At 41.0% G+C, this 22,171-nt stretch overlaps 1 protein-coding gene across 13 annotated transcripts in view; it reads right to left on the bottom strand.

The window, feature by feature from the left end:
* The window catches only part of TANC1 (tetratricopeptide repeat, ankyrin repeat and coiled-coil containing 1), a 243,278-nt gene that overhangs the window by 114,379 nt on the left and 106,728 nt on the right, over positions 1-22,171 (bottom strand). For 7 of the 13 annotated variants that reach the window (XM_045034847.1, XM_045034839.1, XM_045034844.1 and 4 more), the window contains exons 1-2: positions 18,995-19,187; positions 17,729-17,929 (exon numbers count right to left, since the gene is read on the bottom strand). In XM_045034847.1, the coding sequence (XP_044890782.1) occupies positions 17,729-17,929; positions 18,995-19,061 (268 nt within the window). In that variant the 5' untranslated portion in view covers positions 19,062-19,187. Of the gene's footprint in view, positions 1-17,728; positions 17,930-18,994; positions 19,189-22,171 lie in introns of those variants that run through there. The other 6 variants (XM_023259370.2, XM_045034837.1, XM_045034838.1 and 3 more) reach the window with 3 other exon arrangements.

Below are 22,171 nucleotides of genomic sequence, written 5' to 3'. Positions count from 1 at the left end.
CAGAAACAGCATGACTTGAAATCCCACAACTGGAGCTGAAATTCCAATCATCAGAGCCTTACCTAAAATACGAGACTAATAATCACCTTGGAGACACCCTGATAATTATATAGGAGGGGAGGGTAAAACCACAAGAGCAACAAATTTTTTTTTAATCTGAACCCACCTAGAAAACCAAGCTAGAGCCCCTGGCAAGCTTCCTAACTGGTTTGCAAAGAATGAATGAAGTGCGTACAGAGATATGGATCCCTTAGCTGTCAGGACTGCTGGGAAGTCTGGGGCAGCACCCCAAGGGACAGTCCATTTACCCTCGTGGCTGGACAAACATCTCCTACGTGCCATGATATGAAAAGAGATAGCAAGCCCTGGCCCAGAGCCATTCTGCATTTGTCTTCCTTCCCTCATTCCCATGTACAAATAGGTCACCGCAACCTATAGATTCTTTTTCCTACAACTTTCTTAAGCAGATTTCCCCCTCCCTCCATTCTCTCATCAGTGCAGAGGCTTCAGTAACTATACTTCAATTGAATCATTACCAAAGAGGCCCAACCAGTCTCCCCAGTTCCAAGATGGCCTCTGTAAAATAGTTACCATCCTAAATCCTTTATCTATTCCATGTCTCTACTTAAAGACTAAAGGACACCACTGCCAAAAGACTAAAATCAGTCCTGGCTCCCACTGAACTTCCACACTTTTCTCTAACACTACCTGCTGCCCCACAATGCCTTGTGAGCTCCAGCCAGTACCTTCCAGTCACTCACCTGCCTGCATGTTCTCCAGATTTCAGAGGGGGCTGTCCCTTCCCTACAGAACAGTCCTTCTGCCCAGCTCAAACCCCATTAGCTATGGACCTCCTAATTCATGAGTTAAGAGTGCCTTCCAGTGTCACATGCACTTGGCACATTACCAGCTGCCCCCAGAGATTCTTGCTCTTTTCCATGGCATCACAACTTTGTAGACACCGCTAAGCATTACAAGTTAGCACCTCTCTCACTAAACCGGGAGGTCCTCAAAGCTTGGGGCCAAGTATTTATTTACCTTCCTATCTACCTCACCTCTATCCCAGAGCCCAACATACAGCTCATGCTCAATAAACCTTTAGAAGACAAATGTTTATGGAGCCTCATGAAATCACCAACTAAAAGAAAGACTGAAGCAACTCAGAGTGCCTCTGAGGCCATTCGGAAAAATAAAGGTCACCACCAAAAAAAGTCACATCCACCTACACAGTGTCCTCTTACGATGAAAGGGATCCTGGAAAAATCTCTTGACAACTCAGCTGCCAGCGAGTCCAGGAGAGCTGGGGGAAGCAAGAGCTCAGAAGAGCAGTAGTGCATAAAGAGGGACTATTTTTAAAGGCCAAAGGGCACACGAACTAAGAATTTCCAGTTTGAAAGGAAGAAATGGAAAGTAAACCACAAAAATAAGAGTATCCAAATGCAAATTAAAAATCATTCTCTTGAGCAGTCTGCTAGGTTTCTTTCTCATTTCAGGGAAAACATATTGGGCTCAAAAGGTTTTATTTTTTCCTTTCACTATATCGTTAAGAAATCTACAAGCAACAGTGAAAAAGTCAAGGTGACTCATGCGTATGAAGCTATAGTAAGGTTTTTCCTGCCCTAAAAGGACCTGTTCTTCCTCAATTGCTTATTAAAACACCACAAACTTTTGGGGCACCTGGGTGGCTCAGTCAGCTAAGCATCTGGCTTCAGCTCAGGTTATGATCTCATGGTCTGTGAGTTCGAGCCCCGCGTCAGGCTCTGTGCTGACAGCTCAGAGCCTACAGCCTGCTTCAGATTCTGTGTCTCCTCTCTCTCTGCCCCTCCCTGGCTCTCACTCTGTCTCTTTCTCTCTCAAAAATAAATAATAAAATTTTAGAACTTTTTAAAAAAAATTTAAAAACACCACAAACTTTTTGAAAATATGCAGCAAAACCTAGTATCAAGTAAATATCAAGTCCTCAGAAAGTGTTTAACGTGTGCTTCCTTGACCTGGTCTGTTGACATCATTTCTTCCTGAGAGTCTCACATGGCTCACATTGTGAGGGATCTTTCATAGCTAGGCAGAATAAACCCTCCCCTCAAGATGCTGGGTGGTTTTCCTACCCTCACCCCAAAAACTTTGGTATCACCTTGCTTCCTTGTGAACTGCTTCTCACACTCCTCCAAATCTTGGCTACTTGCATTCTCACTGTTTGATCTTTACCGCTTTCAATAAGAACTACAATAGGACCAAGAATAAATAAACAAGGCATGTGACTGGGAGCAATACCTATTACAGTAAATGAACAGCAGCCAGAGAGCTGACCAGACCCTTCACAGAAGCTGTCGGCAGGTCAGCTCCTGTGCTTATAGACCCAAATCCAGGTACCAACAGTAAGGCTTCAGCGGTCCTTGCACTGAGGCAGAGGTGTCTTCCTCACTGTCCAGGTCAGACAAACTCAAGTCATAAGAGGAGGAAGTAGGAGAAGCCAACACATGGAAAAAGGGGCAAGTTACCTAGTCTCAGAAGTTATAGGTGGCAGCAAACTTCTTGAGTGTGTTTTAGGAGCCAGGCATTTACCAGCATCCTCTCCATCCTCTCAAAGAACTATATGGTAGATCATTCATTCTCCAGTTCAGATGAGGAAAACAAGAATCAAAGAGCTTGTCAAGTCACTTCCAAGGGCACAGAGTTGCTAAAAACAGGGACCTTGGATTTGAACCTCAGGTCTATCCACCTTTTAGGGCTAGAAACTAACCACAGCACTACATGCTTGGATAGAATTTCCCCATTTAGATGACAGCAAGGGAAACGAAGGATTTACAAGTTCATCTTCCCTAATGTACATAAGATCTGCTTAAATCACACTTCTAAAAAAATCATGCATTCTCAGAATCTTTTATATGCATATACTCAACTTTTAATGCATGTATGAGTACATATATACATTCATTCAAATACAGTACATATACCTGGCTCTAATAAGAACTCTAGAACCGGAAAAAAAAATGCTGTAAATTATTTTGTAAAAGTAAACTACCTTTAATAAAGAAAATTTCTATTGAATTTTTGCTAAAGATCTCAGTCTACAATCTTCTGATTAAAATAACAGGAGATTCCTAGCCTGTGAGCCTCACTTCAAGACCTCTAATTTCTGTATCAAATATTAACACTAGACCCTAGGATGTGCACAGCAGGCACATAATTTCTTTTGCGTACTGAAGCCTCACATCCAGAGTCCTTGTGAAATATCAAAATGCCCAAGAGAGAAGTGCCCATAATACCTCCTATACTCTCAAAATGACAGTGTTACAATGGAGTTGTAACCTGGGCACAATTACTTCACTTGCATTCAACCGCATGTGCTCTGCTAGGCAGGAGACACACGTACCTACTGTTCCCTCAGCCACTCTCGGCCCTACACACCCTCACATAATGGGATTCTGTGTGTAAGGTACACATTTCTGGTACCAATCAGACATGAGTACAAGCGTCCTACTTCATCTGGTACATCCAAATAAACAACAATCTGTGTCAATGGCAGAAGAAAAATGTGCCATCCAGAGGCAGTCTGTCTGCATATGGCATTTAGGAGCAACTTAAGGGGTATTCAAGGGTAACCTGGCACAAAGACTTCTGTCTTAAATGCCAATTTTATCACTTACCTGCATAAGGAACGATTCTGTAACTATGCTTGCACGCACACCTTCACACGAGTAACTGTCTGCTCAACTTCCACTGAAGTTCTGCTCTCATTGCCCGGTGAGCAAGTGTGAACCACTTTGGAGCGCTTACTCTCCATCAGCTTCAGGGACCACTTCTCCTGTTCATAAAGAGCTCACAGGAGCTTCACAAGTCATTGAGGCAGGGGACCACCAGCCATCCTACCTTTGCTTCGCCCAAATTTCTCTTTTCTGCTCAGAACTTCTTTCTTAAACCTTTGCACTTGCATCACAGTTTACAAGGCAATTTTACAGACATCATTTTAATCACTTCACACAAATCGCATGCAAACCAAGAGATGAATAATACAAGTAGTTGGTGGGAAAGCTGGAATTGGAACCCAGACAGTGGGCCAGCCACTGCATTATGCTGCTTTCATGTCCTGTTCACAGACAATAAAGCTTTGCTGCACATCAAAAAGACATATGCTTGCCAGAAAACACATATGTCTGAGGATGAAATCCCTCTGGGGGGCATCTGGCTGAGGATGGGGAACTGAGAAGACAGATACTGTGGGAATCCATTCTAGGCCACTAAGTCAGATGAAGGAAGATGAAGACGGGCTCCACAACTGATGGCTACACTAAGACAGCAACCACCACAGAAAAGCTGTGTATCAGGCCCTATACTTCACCGTCTACATCTCATTTAAACTTCAGTTACCCTATAAAGAGAAGCACCATTATTACTCCCATCTCCCAGATGAGGAAACACCTATAACCTTCCCAAGCCCACCAAGTGGGAGGTGAATCCAGTTCCAATCTGCCCAAGACTGAGACGGATGGAGACAGTTGCAACTATCAAGATCATTAATATTTTAGTTAACTAAAACCAGGGTCTCACAGATTTCTGACTTCTGATGGATAATTTATTCTCCTAGGCTTTTCAAACAGTGAGCTCAAGCTGAATAGGCCTATATCTGTTAAAGAAATTGAATCAACAAATAACTTTCCAAAACAGCACCAGGCCCAGATGGGTTCATTGGTGAATTCTACTAAACATTTAAGGAAGAAATCATACCAGTTGTCTACAATCTCTTTCAGAGGATAGAAATGAAGGGAATACTTCCTAACTCACTGAGTTTATGAAGCCAACATTATTCTAATGCCACAAGCAGGCAAAGACATTACAAGAAAACTACAGACCAAAACTCCCATAAATACAGATGCGAAAATCCTCAACAAAATATTAGCAAATCAAATTCAAGAATGTATAAAAAGAATTATATATGACGGTCAAGTGGGATTGATCCCAGATGCGCAAGGTTGGTTCAATAACAGAAAATGTAATTCATCACATCAGTAGGCTAAAAAGTGAAATCACATGACCATATCAATAGACATTGACAGTTCATGGCAAAATCCAACACCCATTCATGACAAAAACTCTCCGTCAACTAGGAAAAGAGGGGAACTTCCTCAACTTGATAAAGAATATCTACAAAAACTCTAATATCGTACTTATGGTGAAAACAAGCTTTCCCACTAAGATCAGGAATAAAGCAAGGATATCCCCTTTCACCAACTCCTTTCCATTATTACTGTGGAAGTCCCAGTTAATGCAATAAAGTAAGAAAAGGAAATAAAAGGCACATAGATTGGGAATGAAGAAATAAAACCGACTTTCTTCACAGGTGACATGCTCATGTATGTAATAAATCCAAAATAACTGACCAAAAAATACCTGGAACAGGGATTATGGCAAATTTGTAGGATACAAGGTTCATATATAAAAGTCCATTGATTTCCTATATACCAGTAATAAACAAATGGAATTTAAAAATTAAAAACAATACCATTTGCATTTGCACTTCAAAAAGTGAAATCCTTTGGTATAAAAAAAATATGTAAAAGATCCACATGACAAAAACTACAAAATGCTGGTGAAAGAAATCAAACAACTAACTAAATGGAGAGATATTCCATACTCATAGAAGGGAAGACTCTACCTAGTCAGGATGCCAATTTTTTCCCAACTTGATCTATAGGTTCAATGCAATTTCAATTAAAATCCCAGCAAGTTATTCTGTGGATATTAACCAACTGATTCTAAAGTTTATGTGGAAAGGCAAAAGATCCAAAATAGCCAAAATAACTTTGAAGGAGAAGAACCAAGTTAGAGGACTGACACTATCTTACTTCAACATCTACCATAAAACTAAAGAAATCAAGACCATATAGTATTGACATAAGAACAGACAAATAGCTCAATGGAACAGAATAGAGAGCCCAGAAACCCACATAAATACAGTCAACTAATCTTTAACAAAGGAATAAAGGCAATATAATGGAGCAAAGTCTTTTCAACAAATGATGCTGGAACGATTGGACATTCATCACATGCAAGAAAATAAATGCAGACACTGACTTTACACCCTTCACAAATATTAACTCAAAATCGATCTCAAACAAAAATGTAAAAGGCAAAACTATGAAACTCCTTGAAGGTAAGAGAAGAGAAAACCCAAAGACCTTAGCTATGGCAATAACTGTTTAGATACAACCCCAATTTATGAAAGAAGTAACTTATAAGCTGAAATTCATTAAAACTAAAAACTTTTCCCCTGAGAAATACACAGTCAAGAGAATGAGAAGACAATCCAGACAAATCCAGACAAACTGGGAGAAAAAAGATACATCTGATAAAAGACTATAATCTAAAGTATGTAAAGAACTCTTAAAACTCAACAAGAACACAAAAAACCTGGGTTTTAAAATGATCCGAACCTTAAGAGGTAGTTCACCAACAAAGATATACACATTGAAAATAAGCTATGAAATGATGGTCCACAACATGTAATCAGGGAACTGCAAATCAAAATAAGAGACCACCATTCACCTATTAAAATGGCCAAAATCCAAAAAACTGACAACACCAAATCCAAGTAAGGATGCAGAACAACAGGAATTTGTTATTGTTTTGTTTTTTTTGTTTTTTTTTTTTGTTTTTTTTTTTTTTTAAGAGAGAGAGCATGCATGCCAGCATATGTGAACAGGGGAGGGACAGAAGGAGAGGGAGAGAGAGAATCTTAAGTAGACCCCATGTCCAGCACAGAGCCTGACGCGGGACTTAATCTCACGACTGTGGGATCATGACCCGAGCTGAAATCAAGAGTCAGATGCTTAACTGATGGAGCCACACAGGTGCCCCTAGAACAACAGGAATTCTTATTCATTGCTTGTGGGAATGCAAAACGGTACAGCCCCTTTGAAAGTTTGTCAGTTTATCTTAGAAAACTAAACGTATTCTTATCACATGATCCAGCAATCATACTCCTTGGTGTTTACTCAAAGGCATTAAAAACTTATGTCCACACAAAAACTGGCACACAGATGTTTACAGAAGGTTTACCCAAAACTGCCAAACCTGAAAACAACCAAGATGTCCTTCGGTAGGTGAAGGGATAAATAAACTGTGGTACATTCAGACAATGGACTATTATTCAGCACTAAAAAGAGATAGGCTATCAAGCCATGAAAAGATGTGAAGGAACCCTAAATGCATACTAAGTGAAAAAACCAGTATGAAAAGACTACATACTATAGGATTCCAACTATATGACCTTCCAGCAAAGGCAAAACTATGGAGTTTGTAATTGCAAAGGTGAGTAGTTGCCAGTGGGTGGGAGAGATGCAATGGAGCACAGAGGATTTTTAGGATAGTGAAAATACTCTGTATGATACCATAAAAATGGATATGTCATTATACATTTGTCCAAACTCACAGACTGTCTAATACCAGAATGTAAACTTTGGACCTTGGGTGTTAACGGCATGTCAGTGCAGGTTCACAGATTGTAACAAATGTACCACTGTGATGAGAGATGTCGATAACGGGGGAGGCCGTGCATGTGTGGAGGCTAGGGGTGTATGAGAAATCTCCGTACATTTCACTTAATTTTGCTGTGAACCTACAACTGCTCTTTAAAAAATTCTATTAAAAAAAAAAAAAAGTGGGAGGGGGGCGCCTGGGTGGCTCAGTCGGTTAGGCATCCAACTTTGGCTCAGGTCATGATCCCATGGTCCATGGGTTCGAGCCCCACATCGGGCTCTGTGCTGACAGCTCAGAGCCTGGAGCCTGCTTCGGATTCTGTGTCTCCCTCTCTCTCTGACCCTCCCCCGTTCATGCTCTGTCTCTCTCTGTCTCAAAAATAAATACAAAACATTTAAAAAAAAATTAAAAAAAAAAGTGGGCTCATCAATTGCCACATAAGACCTCTAACCAATAAAGGATGACTTACTTGGTGATGGAAAGGATAAGAAAGTCACACCTCCTTGGAAGGGTTTTCTAAATTTTATTTCTCAGAACACTTGTGCCAAGAAAGGGTTCCACGTGCGACTGTTCACTAGCTACTCTCAATAAGTCCCCAGAGACAAAGCTTACTGGTTTAACATTCCAGGTGTGGACAATGAAGATTTTCCCTGTGGTCCCAGTTCTCCCTTTGTAAGGCACCCTGATTCTTACTGAGCTCTCCTCTAGAGATCACCATTCCGTGTTCACTTCAGCTTCCCAACTCCAGGCTTTGCACACCCTTGCCCCTCCACCTGGAACACAGCCAGCCATTCCTGCCGACACACAGACTTGTTTCACAACAAGCTTGAGGATTCGAGCTGGAACATCACTCTTTTCCTCCTGCCGACTTCTACTTTACAATGACGTTCATCAATGTTACTTACAAATACAGTAGGTTCCATGAGCTTCTGTGACTTCTGTGTTTCCCTGAGAATCAGAAAGGATCAGAAAGAAGAGATTCCCACCACTGCTGTCCCTGCCCCCATCTGTCTTCTTGAGGTAAAAAGACTCCTTTCTGAGCATGGCACTGGGTTTGTTCTAGCTGCCATCTGACACCACCACAGGGTGCAGCTGACGCTGCTATAAAGCGTGACTGGATAAAGCCTCCAGTCATCATTAACCGCAGGCAGTGGGAAACATGCAGCAAAAATGCCAAGAGCCTGAGAAAATGGAAGAGTGACAGGAGGGAGCACAGAAAAGTAGGATTGAGAAGACCCCTGACAAACCCAGCTTAAAACCTACTCCCCTTTGCTCACTGCCTAATGAGAGCAAAGACCTGAGAGAGAGGTAGGGCGTTAATTAAAGAATCAGTTCTCTGTGGATATGGGGGAAGGTATGTTTCTAGCCTTATAAACACAAGGTCATTACACTGAAATTGCTTATTAGTATTTTCGGCCAATCACATGGAGCTGATGACCATCAATTACTAAATTCCTATTCATTTTAACCAGTAGATACCTATGCCCCCTCACCAGGGTAACCAACGGAAGTGATTACATCCTGTTTTCAAGGCTTCCATGGGGAAACAAAGACAAGAACCAAAGACAAGGAGCTCATGGACTGTCAGGGCAGAGACAAGCAATGAGAGGCTGTGCACAGGGAGGAGAAAGCACAGGGCTACAGGTATTTGGAGCGTGAAGTTTTTTCTCACACAGCGAAAAGGAGAGACACGAGGGAAGTCTGGATGAAGCAAAGAAGCAAGTCATACACGAGGTCAACTCTAACAGAGGAAGTTCTGACCTTGGGCATGGGAAGGAGGGACTAAGCAAAAGGGAAAGCAGAACAGCAGGGCTGGTTTAGAGCATAGAGATGACTTGGTCAAGGCCACTCACCGTTTCAGTAAACAGTGCTGAGACAATTGGATAACTACATGTAAAAGAATGAAGTTGGCCCCTACCTCACATCATGCATAAAATTAACTCAAGGGTGTCCCGGGTGGCTCAGTCGGTTAAGCATCCGACTTCAGCTAAGGTCATGATCTTGCAGTTCCCAAGTTCGAGCCCTGCATCCGGCTCTGTGCTGACAGCTCAGAGCCTGGAACCTGCTTCAGATTCTGTGTCTCCCTCTCTCTCTCTCTGTCCCTTCCCTGCTTATGCTCTGCCTCTCTTTCTCTCTCAAAAATGAACATTAAAAGTATTTTTTTAATTAACTCAAAAATCAGGGCACCTGGGTGGCTCAGTCATTTGAGCATCCAACTTTGGCTTAGGTCATGATCTCGCAGTTCCCGAGTTCGAGCCCCACACAGGGTTCTTTGCTGTCAGCATGAAGCCCACTTGGGATTCTCTGTCTCCCTCTCTCTGTCACCTTCTCACATGTGCACACTCTCTCTCAAAAATAAACATAAAAAAATTAACTCAAAAGGGATCTTGATCCCTTTTTTCTCTTAGGAGAAAATATAGGCATAAACCTGAGTGACTTTGGATTAGGCAATGGTTTCTTAGAGCATCAAAAGGACAGCAACAAAATGAACTGGATTACATCAAAATTAAAAACTTGCACTTGAAACAACGTTATCAAGAAAGTGAAAAAGACAACCTGAAGAATGGAAGAAAAGTTGCATACTACAGAACTTGTAATTAGAATAAAAAAAGAATTCTTACAACTTAGTAATAAAACTATGGTGAGACACCAGCTCACATGCACTAGGATGGCTATAATAAAAAAGACAGACAATGACAAGTGTTGGCAACAATGTAGAGAAACTGGAAATCTCACACTCTGCTGGTGGGAATGCACAACGGTGCAGTCACTTTGGAAAATATTTTGGTAGTACTTTCAAATGTTACATATACAGTTGTCGTATGATCCAGCAATTCTACTCCTAGGTGTATACCCAAGAAATGAAAAGCTACATACCCACAAAAATGTATACACAAATGTTCACAACAGCATTATTCGTAAGAGCCAAAAAGTGGAAACCCAAATGTCCATATGCTGAAGAATGGATTTTTAAATGTGGCACACACATACCACAAAATATTAGGTAATAAAATGGAACAAAGTACGGATACATACTACATACAACATGGCAAACCTAAAGAACACTGTTCTATGAAAGAAGTCGGGTCGGTCATGGAGCCCACATGTTTCAAGATTCCATTTATATGAAATGTCCAGGAAGGGTGATTCACAGAGATAGAAAGCAGATTACTGTTTGCTTAGGGCTGCAGGATGGTGGATTAGGAAGAGGGGGAGGGAAGTAGGGAGGAATGTGGAGTAATTGCTAATGCAAATGTTTTTTTTTTTTTTTTTAAGGCAGATAAAAAGGTTCTAAAATTAGATTGTGGCAATGGCTGCACAACCCTGTGAAAATGCTAAAAATGTTGAACTGTAAACCTTAAATGGGTGAATTATAGGGTATGTGATACATCACAATAAAGCTGTGTTTTAAAATGCAACGGGATAAATCACAATGGAAAAGTATGTAAATTTAAACTGAGAGAACAAAAAACACTTTAGTGGGTCATAAAACACTATAAACCTAATTAAATGGAAAATGATCATCTGAGAAAATGTTTTAGTGACATACATAACTGATGGCCTTAAAACAAACAGCAAGAAAGCTGTGATGATTTGATAAGAAACACCCATCACCCAAGTAGAACAGAGGGCAAATGCCACAAAAATCCCCCCCACCACACACACACACCAGAGAGTAGAAATGACAAGTATAGAATAAGCCACTCTCAACATTCATTACATTTTCACCCAGTAATCCCACTTTCAAAGTCTATGCAATGAAAATATCAGAGATGGCCTTTAAATACTAATATACGAGAATGTTCTTCCACTGTTCTTTATTTAGTGGAAAACTGGGAGCTTCTCACATGTCCAGTGCTCAGGCAAATGGGCAAATACATCACTGTCATTTAGTGGTACACAACAGGGCAGGAAAGACATTCAACCAAGTGTCAGAAGAAGTTGTCTTTCTGGGGGCATGAGGAAACCAAGATTTACTGTATCTTTAGTACATTTTTGTAATGTATTTCCCTCCTCAAATATGATTTCTAAAATTTAGAAAATAAAGATACCTGTGTATTTACTTTCATTAAAAAAGAATATGTGATTATCTCATCTAATTCCTTATCAATGGTTCTCAAACTTTGCTACATATTAATTAGAATCATGTGGGAAGCTTTTTCTTTTTAAATCTTAAATCCCAATGTCCAGGCCATACCTCATATGCATTATATCAGAATCTCTGAAGGTAGAATTCAGGCATCAGCAGTCTTTAAAACTCTGGGGTGAGTCCAAGGTACGGACAAACCAGGATCAAGGGTGGGTTAGTCAACGGCACACAAAAAGGTTCGCAGCTTCACACAGGGGAGCAAAGGCATGTACATGAGTTCTATGTGTAAACACCGGACAACAGAAAGTGTGTGTCTGGGTCACAGCTGGGTGTGGCAGTGAGGCACAGGCAGCCACCTACTTCTAGGAGGAGGCTATCAAATAACAAGTCTCCAGGAGGAAACAAAGAATGTTTTCCTATTCACACAGCAGGAGGAACTGTCCTTGATGAAAGTCAGAGCACTGAATGTGGCCCTGACCACTTAGGTGAAAGCAGGGCCTAGCACTCGCTGGTTCTACAAGCAGGCTTGTACTGGGACTGTGCATTTCCTGTCACAGATGCATGTGGACACATAAGCTTATGGCCTCCCTGTGTGCATGCAACCAGAACGCAAAGCCACGTCATTTACAGCTCATGTGTCAACAATGTACAGGGAGAACAATGCAGAGTGGACTAGGAGAACGTACTAGGGACAGAGCAGGGGACCTGGGCTAAGGCCAAAACTCTATCAATAACTTGCCCATTGGGGCAAGCTCTATACCTTCCATCCCTTCCATATCTGCAAAGAGGCCTTGCACAGGTGGCCTGGCGACCTCTCCAACTCTAACATGTCTATCATCTTCCCCACATAACAGAGTGTGGCTGTAGCTAAAACTGGAAGCCAGCTTTATGTTTTTCTGACCATGAACTTGATCTGACTCAGCTGTGATAATTCCCCTGACACAGTATCGTGGAAGGAAAAGAAAGTGAGAATTTCCTGAGAGGTGCCAATAGAGGGGAGTTCAAAAGAGGAAGGTGACAGGAGGGCTTCTCTCAGCCCCTTCTAACTAATTCTGAGTAGTCCACAGCTAGCCTGGACAAAGCACCTCACCAGCAGTATCCATCTAAGACAGTTCCCAGAAGACATTAACTTCAAAAAGCAGCCTCTCAAAGAATGCTGGAGGGAATGTGAAATCAATACAGCTTTTCTGGAAAGTGACTGGGCAGTATGTATTGAGATTCTTTAAAAATGCAGTCCATTTTGTTCAATAATTCCACTTCTGGGAACTTGCCACTCTTACGAGATTGGATATGTGTAAAAATTACTGGACAAAACATTCACATTAGGAGTTTTATTACAGACCGGTTGCACAACAATGTGAATGTACTTAACACTATCGGACTGTACATTAAAAAACGGTTACAATGGTAAGTTTTGTTATGTGTATTTTACCGCAATTAATAATTTTGAATTCATAGGCATTTGACAGCAAGAACAAAGCAAAATGTCTGGGCTTATGCTACAATTTAAAAAGATCTGGGGGCACTTCAGTGGCTCAGTCAGTTAAGCGTCTGACTCTTGATCTCGGCTCAGGTCATGATCTCACGGTTTGTGAGTTCAAGCCCTGCACTGGGGAGCCTGCTTGGGAGTCTGTCTCTCCCTCTCTCTGCCCCTCCCCTGCTCTCTCTCAAAAATAAATAAACTTAAAAAAAAAAAACCCACAGTAACAAAGTAAATAAATAAATAAGCCTGAAAAAATAACAAATATCCAACAACTGGAAATTAGTTAAAAATCATGGGGCGCCTGGGTGGCGCAGTTGGTTAAGCGTCCGACTTCAGCCAGGTCACGATCTCGAGGTCCGTGAGTTCAAGCCCTGTGTCAGGCTCTGGGCTGATGGCTCGGAGCCTGGAGTCTGTTTCCGATTCTGTGTCTCCCTCTCTCTCTCTGCCCCTCCCCTGTTCATGCTCTGTCTCTCTCTGTCCCAAAAATAAATTAAAAAAAAAAAAAAGTTGAAAAAAAAATTAAAAAAAATCAATCATAGAGGGGCGTCTAGGTGGCTTAGTCAGTTGAGCATCCCCGACTTTGGCTCAGGTTATGATCGCGTGGTTCATGGGTTCGAGCCCTGCATTGGGCTTTCAGTGCTGACAGCTCAGAGCCTGGAGCCTGCTTCAGATTCTGTGAATCCCTCTCTCTCTGCTCCTCCCCCACCCCACTCTCTCTGTCTGTCTCTCTCTCTCTTTCTGTGTCTCTCAATAAATAAAACATTAAATAAAACATATAAAAATTTTTTTTAATCAATCATAGGATATTGAAACAACAGACATTAAATCTCAAGTTCTTCAAGCAAATTGGAAATTGTTCATGATATAATATTAAGTGAAAAAAAGCAGCGCGAGTGTGGTTTCAGGTCTAGATGGAATAGGTAAAAATATTTTTTTTAATAAAAACGCTAAGAGTAGTTCTGTTTCTACCCTGGGATCTCCAAATTTTCTACAAGAAACACTCTTAGAGGGTGAGGGCCTTGGCAGAGAATTAACTTACGGTCCAAGAATCAAAGGGTAGAATGACTTCCACTTTACAGGCTGTCAGCTTTGAGGTTTCTCCCTTAAAGAAACAGACAGCCAGGAGGGTTTTCACAATTGCTACATCAGCTCTCTGACAATGGAGACAGAACTAGAACCGGAAGCAGCACAGGTGCAAACAGCCAGCACCATCCAGTCTCCCCGTATAAGTGAGGATGAAAAAAGCAAGATCACCCACTTTCCACCATCTGCTGCTGTACCCCCATCACAGTATTTTAAAAGCTTGCTTCTCGTTCATGCCCTACCTTTTGAGTGTTTCATAATAGGCACAAAGTGATCTGGGAAATATAATCCAACTATAAAGTAACTAATGATGTTACTAATAAATAAACCACGGGAAATGGGCTTTGCTCTTCTCTGGAAGACAAAAGGATACATTACAAATATTAATGACTTCTTAGTCCAAAAAGGCTTGCAACCACCACAAGACTATAAGGGATACTGGTCCTTGTTTTCTTTAGCCACAATGTAGTTATCATTCAGAAAAAAAAAAAAAAATTGCAACAATACTCAAAAACTGCAGCTTCAGACTAAATAATAGAAAAAATATAAATATATGGAGCAAGGTAGTAGGAGAGTAAATAATATTAACTAGCAATATAAGTGGAATGTAAGAAACTCAACAATGAAAAATGCAGGGTCACATTATTGCAAGGTTAATGAAACTCTCTGGCCCAGAGTTCCCAAGGCCCAGGAGCTAATCACCTATTGTATTAAAATACAAACTTTCATTAATACAGGCTATGCTGAGTGCCTATTACAGGGGTTTATAGTATTTGACCTTTGCCAAAATAGTTTCAGTCCCTGACAGTTTCTTAATTAGCATCAATTAGTAAAGAGTTTCTATCCAAACAAGTAAAACAGATTTAGGTTTTCTTTCCTTCCTTCTTTCCTTCCTTCCTTTTTCTTTCTCTTTTTTTTTTTTTTTTTTTTTTTAATGTACCTTCTTAAGAGAGAGAGAGGGTCTTATCTTAAAAATGAGAACAGAAGTCATCAAGGTAATTTCAGAGCTAGGTCTGAAAGATGACAAGATTCTGAAGCATAGCCCACTAGTGCAGGCCTCAATACTTAGGGGTGTGGCACACACAATGTATTTACTGTATCATTAGCAACAGTGCTAGCTTTTTAAATAGAAGGCTATTTTTAAATCCAGTGCACGTTCACAACCATATGTCAACTTATTTTACAGGCAGGTAGAACAGTAGGTCTCTGGGTACTTTTCTAACAATATGGCTTGAACAGAAACCTGCCTGTGTTAGACACTGTAGAAAAACATTGTTTATTGTCTGATGTACTCTGAGTCACGCCATTTTTAAGCAAGCATCTCTGCCCTTAGCTTCCCTTTTGAATTAAAATTGCCAAGATAATGAAGCCAAATTACCACTGTGAGACACTAATTTGCTGCACAAATTTAGGCAACGCACAAGCATGGCTCCGTTAGAGGAGAATCTGCTTAGTGTATTAAATTTGGACCCAAAGCATCTAAATGGAGAGTATTTTCTTCAATCCATTAAAAAGCTGAATGTTGCAAAACTACTCTCTTCTATTCATAAGGCCTTGCGAAGAGTTTAGCAGAAATAAATTTTATTCCCATGGAGAAGAAACAAACTATAGGATATTTTCTCAACACTAAGGATATCAAATTTGGTCAGGACACAGGAGACCAGGGCTCGTCAGGGATTTCTGGCCAGTGAGCCTATAGACTCTGAGACACTTCTGGATAGCCATACTTCCCATGCTTGCCATGCCATTCATTGCTACCTAACATCCCACTAAAACCTCATAAAATAAACAAATTATAACTATATGAGGTGACAGATGTGTTAATTAACCTTAATGTAATCATTTTGTAATATACACATGCATATTCAAAATCACTATGTTATACACATGAAACACACACAGTGTTATGGGTCAAGTGTATCTCCATAGAACTGGAAAGAAATCAAATTAAGAAAAATTAAAAAGATTGAAGTTCCACTAAAACAAACCTTTAATTTGTTAATAAAATCCTATCTGAAATGCATATTTCCTAGTCTCTTAGGCATTCACCAGGCCTAAGGCCCAAGAAGCATCAATTCCTTTGCAGCAGCACAGGCTATATAGGAGGGCAAATTCTCCTAAAGGTCGTATCTCTGCACTTGGCACTTGCAAGTACTATTCCCTTAGGAATCCAGATAGGTTCAGAATTCTATTATCTGTTTTTTATAGATGAGGTATACTTAAAGAAGACATCGTGCCTGTCTATGCCCACCAGACACAGGATGCACATGAACACACTGATTCAAGGAAAAAGGGCAAATGACGTGGCTGATACAGAAAAAAGTAAAACGCTATGTACAATTTGCATAGTCATTCCAATGGGGTAACCAGCAAGAAAGGCAGTGTGGGAACCAGGATTTGAAAGAAGAAGAGAAATCTGACAGAGATACAGTCGTAGGGAAAGGCAAAGAGAAAGAAGGACATTCCAGGAATTTCCCCAAATACTGATAAACAGGTCAAATTCCTTGGCACAGGAAATTGCTTCATACCAAAAAGGTTTCCAAGTTCCAGCTAATGACTGGATTGTAAACAATGTTGTCCAAAATAAGAAAGCTCTAGGACAATAAAAGATTTTGGACACTTACCAATTCATAGCATCATTTCTAACATTCAAAGCGTCAAGGTTTGTCCTCTTAATTTTGTCACCACACAAACTGCAAATATCCACTAAATGATTCAGAAATCATGCCTTTCACATCTCAAATAATACAAACATTTAGGAAACAAGAAAAACAGATACGAATTTTATAGGCCCAGGACACAATGTAGACCAATCCCAAACACATTCATGGATAAATGAGAAGAATCCTTTCACTGGCATATGATTGATCAGTAAAGACCCCAAACTATCCTACCCTCAGAAAACAAATGCTCAGCAAACATAAAAGAAGATCAAAGAACTTTCATGATTGTGGGTATCAGCATTCTGGAAAGGCTTTCCTCACATCTGATTCATAACCTCTCAAAGTTAACTAACGTTTGTGTTTTCATTGGTAATGTTAAGTGCAAAAAGTTGGTAATGATGAAGGAAGCCAAAATACTTTAAACAAGTAATCCATGAGACCCTTGTTCCCACCCCTTTACAAATCTGAATTTTCAAATTGTACATCTACTCAAATGCTGAGTGATGTAATCAAGGAAAGTATATTAGTATATAACACTTGGCAGTAATAAATGGACTGCTGTCAGATTACACTTGCCAAAATCCAAAATCTTTAAATGCACCACAGTGAGTTTAGATTATAGCATTTCCAAATTCACCACCAAGAAAACAAGACCAATGATTGATTAACATTAATACTGATAACAAGATCCTGAATCTTGGTAAAAGTCTAACCTAAGCTATCAAAATAGTTTGTATATAGGCTAAACTAAAGAAATTAGTCTAAATTCAAATCAAAACTTTGTTTTTTAGAGATTTTCTTCTTCCAGAAGTTACTGTAACAAAGAAAAAACCTCCCAGGAAATTTCTTACAAGCACTAGTTCTGCTTAATCTCAATACATGCCTTACATATATAACGAAGACAGTTAGGGTGCTGTTTTATTGCTTACTTACCTGGGGATTTTTTATTTGATCTTGATTGCACCGAATGAGACTGTCGAGGCAGCAGAGGTGATGAAGGCAGAGACATTGAGACACCTTTGGCCAAGCTCACCCTGTACGTGTCTTCTGCCACAGGAACGCTGCTCACAGACAAGTCACCACCATGGCCAGGGGGCAGGACTGGGGGAGAAGTCTCTGGACCAAAGTCACCTCCTGGAGTGAAAAGAAAAAACCATAAATTAGGTCATCCATTACAGGTAGATTAATTCCTAAGAACTACATCCTTAGAATATAATTCTCATATGTCACCTACGTATGTTGTTTTTTAATGTTTTCTTTTCTTCTACCACTCTTATAACTTTCTCTATGTGAGAGAAAATTCAAGTTTCACCACTCAAGTATCAATGAACTCTGCCTCATACACCATTCTGGACCATATCAACTGGCCCAGTTTCGCTCCTAACAATGGGTCCAGAAAGCCACCAATCTCAGATTAGATTAAGACCAAGTATGAATGATTTACATGAAGCTGTGATTTCAGATTTCAGCTGAAGTAGGGGAGGGAGGTTATTGGTCTTACCCAAGTATCTTAGAGTAGATTCGAACACCCAGATTCATTCCAGAACTCCGACTTCACTTCTCTCCAATAAAAGACTCCAAGAGAGGGTCTCTCTACTTCAACATTCCTCCCCAGCACTATCTCTCTTCTCTCATTAGATCCACTCCATACTCCCCATGGCACAGGGTCCACCCTCCTCCAATTCGACCAGCCCAACCCTTAGTCATGAGACTAGAAATATGGCTTACTGATGAAGCTGATTCTTCTTGGTATTCAGCTTAAGAATAAACAAGCTTACTATTATGAAATCAGATATTCTAGGGTAAGCAGATCCAACAACAAAATACAGAGGAAGCAATTACAGTATAGAGAGTACAAAAGGAAGGGAGTATGGTGGTGAGGATTAGCCTCTCTGAAAAAGATACAGCTGGTCCTCAAGTATTCCGATAACAAGCTCTCCTCTTATTATTCCTCCCCTACCCATTACTTCCCCCCCTCTAGTGTGTACTATGAAGCAACTGAGGACAGGTAAAGAGGGAAGGTAAATCATTACCCTGATGATTAAAACATCTACAAGCTCTAATTTATATACAGAACTGGAAAGATATAGAAAGTTTTCCATAAGCAAACTAGTCTCTCTGATAAATACTACCCAAATGGTCCTTATCAGGCCTTCCTGACTCTGAAAACTCAAGGCCTGGATTTGAATCAGAACTCAACTTGTGAAGATCTTTGTGCGCAAGACTCAAAAGGGATGTGATCCAAACCATCAAGTTCAAATTGCATCGCTGTGCTTGTTTTTCATGTTAGGAGGCACGGTGAAATATGTAGTCACCCCCTCCACACACTGGGAGTTTGGGGGGTGGGGGTTAAAACTGGCAGACAGGCTCATGCTTGATCCTCAAAGGCAGCTCAAAACCAGTAGATCTGTGAACAGAAAAGCCGTGGGTCCCACAATGGATAAGTTGGCAACATCAGAAAGGTAATTTTAGTCACACCTGGGCCAGCTATGCTTGAAGGATTTTAACAAACTTGGACATTTAGTGATAAATCTTGAGTTTCCTAAGTGACTGGTATTTGAAGAAGAAAACAATTACCAGGAAACCTTCACCAGAATTTTCAAAAAAAAGGAGCATTCACACAAATGTTCTGTCCCTGAGGGAAGGAAGCAAGAAGGAATTTCCACTAGGAAATCTTTACGTCCTAAATCTATGTGAACAGCGAAGTCACCCACACTGGTCCTCCTATAACCCTCGTTCACCCTGCTTTATGATGTGTACCGTGAGATACCACCAATTCCCAGGACCCAGGAGCTACTCTTACACCACTGTGGATAAAGCCAGAAATCTTTCTGAAACCACCTGTCCTTGAGGTCTTGAGCCAGGACATAAAGTTTCCCAGGTGCCTCTCCTTTGACTATCTGTCAATGAAAGAGATCTTAAGGCAGAGCTGGGGGTATACTGCAATGCCAGTGCCCATTGGGGCTAAGTGCCTCCCCGACTAAGGAGATTTGAGAAGATAGAGGAAAAGAGAGCTGTTTTCTCCGGTCTTATATCTGGTGCTCATGACCAGTCCCCACTATCACATTGGTCTCATCTAGGGAATGCAAGCAGGTGCTATGCCTACAAGAATGGTGCCTGGTCACCTGACTCCTGGCTATTTGGCAACGAAACTAGGAGATGTAGAACTTGGAAAGCGCTGAGGCCACAGCCCCAAGGGGTACATGCACAGGATGTGCAGGGGACCTTGAAGAGGTTGTCCATGTGGTTTGAAAAGAGCTATATCGCCCTGTGGCTAGCCCTTACACCATCCCAATCACCAAGCTGGTAGTCCAATGTCTAAACTGGCCTGATAGGAGCAGGCACTGTGACAAGGTATGGTCTTCCCTACTCAAACAGAAATATTTCTAACCTTTACAATAAACAAAACAAAACAAAACCCAAACCAGACTTCAAGTCCCTTAATTTGGATGGGGACACAATATTAGGGAGAAAGGCATCTATTCTAACAACACCAGAAATAAAAAATAAGCTCCTTACTGAGAAAGGGTTTATTTTCTTAAATACTTCATATTCTCCAATGATACAAACAAAAGGGGGGAGTTAAGGATAAAAGAAAATTAAAGGGTTTCCTAATTATAAAATGTGCCCATAAACTTTGTTTATATCAAGCAAAGCAAATATTTTCATTAACTGCAAGTATGGTGGGGATGAGTTTCCAAAGCAGGCTGTAACCATGAGGACCTTCAGCCTTCTGAGCAGCTGCACTCTGACACTCTGATTTTATCTGGTCTGCAATAAAAAGGGACTCAGAGACGGGGCTCGGGAAGGAAGGGTTTCTATTTCAGGATTACTTGAACATCTTACTATATTATCATTCCCAAACATTTTCTGTTGGTTTGTCCTTCAGACACAAAGACCCCTAACTTCCAGTTTCCTTTTATTAGAAAGGCACAAAGCAGGGAGAGAAATTTTATGTATGAACAGGCAGCATGAAACAAGTGGGGTGATTCAGCAGCTTAGAAGCTGGAGGCAGCATTCCGGAGCCTGGTGCTTTAACTACATGTAGGCAAAGGGGTTCAGGTCAAAGTAAATCTCGAGAGCATCACAAGGATGCAGACGACGCCAGGGGCAGAAAGTGAAAATCTCCTAAGGGTATCCACAAGAATTATACAATACTGGTTCTGGCAACAGGACACCAGAAATTCTCTGGTTGATTTAACATTCCACAGCAGATGCTTAAAGAGGTTTTAAGAAGAATTAAAAACATTTCACTGCAATAACCAGCACTGTGGACACATTTCCTTTAGCTCCAAATAGTTGGTGTCCTTTGAACTGTGACCTATTTTATTCCCACCTCAATTAAGTGGTAAGATACACTTTGATCACCATTCCTGCTACTCCAGAAATGCCAGGCTAGGTAGGATGACCATGTTATCAACCACCAATGATCTATCAGGTCCCCTCCTTTTCCACTGGCAGGTGTTTCCCATGAAACATTCATACACCACAGATACATGCATCCACCCCACCATGCTTTTAATCTCGGAGAGTATCTAGTTCAATCACATTGTTTCACAGACAGGAAACAATGGGACATAGGGGTTGAAATTGACGAGCAGGGGTCAAACACCTAGAATGACCTTCTCTCCCAATTCGTAAAACTGGCCAGCTCAGGCTCTAACACACTACCCCACACGTCTGAGGGGTGCCTAGATGGCTCAGTCGGCTGAGCACCTGACTTCGGTTCAGGTCATGATCTCACAATTTGTGAGTTTGAGCCCCGTGTTGGGCTCTGTGCTGACAGCTCAGAGCCTGGAGTCTGCTTTGGATTCTGTCTCCCTCTCTCTTTGCCCTTCGCCTGCTCTTGCTTGGTCTCGCTCTCAAAAATAAACAAACAGGGGCGCCTGGGTGGCGCAGTCGGTTAAGCGTCCGACTTCAGCCAGGTCACGATCTCGCGGTCCGGGAGTTCGAGCCCCGCGTCGGGCTCTGGGCTGATGGCTCACAGCCTGGAGCCTGTTTCCGATTCTGTGTCTCCCTCTCTCTCTGCCCCTCCCCCGTTCATGCTCTGTCTCTCTCTGTCCCAAAAATAAATAAACGTTGAAAAAAAAAATTAATAAAAAAAAACAAACAAACAAAAAAAAAGACCTGTACTTTGAAAAAAAAAAATGGAGGTACCCAAAACAGACACATTTTTAAGTAAAAAGTCTATAAAGGGTCAGCACAGTTTTGCTTTTAAAGTTTAGGCTTTGCAGATCACATACAGCCTCCAGCACACGCATGCACACACACGCACACACACGCACATACACGCACACACACACACACACACACACCACAAACCCACACATACTTTTATTTTAAAATCACCACTTCTTTGAATTCCAAAAATAAAAG

The sequence above is a fragment of the Felis catus genome, chromosome C1 (assembly GCF_018350175.1).
Source record: "Felis catus isolate Fca126 chromosome C1, F.catus_Fca126_mat1.0, whole genome shotgun sequence".
Lineage (NCBI taxonomy): Eukaryota > Metazoa > Chordata > Mammalia > Carnivora > Felidae > Felis > Felis catus.
The sequence above is the reverse complement of the archived record's forward strand: the minus strand, read 5'-3'. Positions and strand labels throughout refer to the sequence as shown.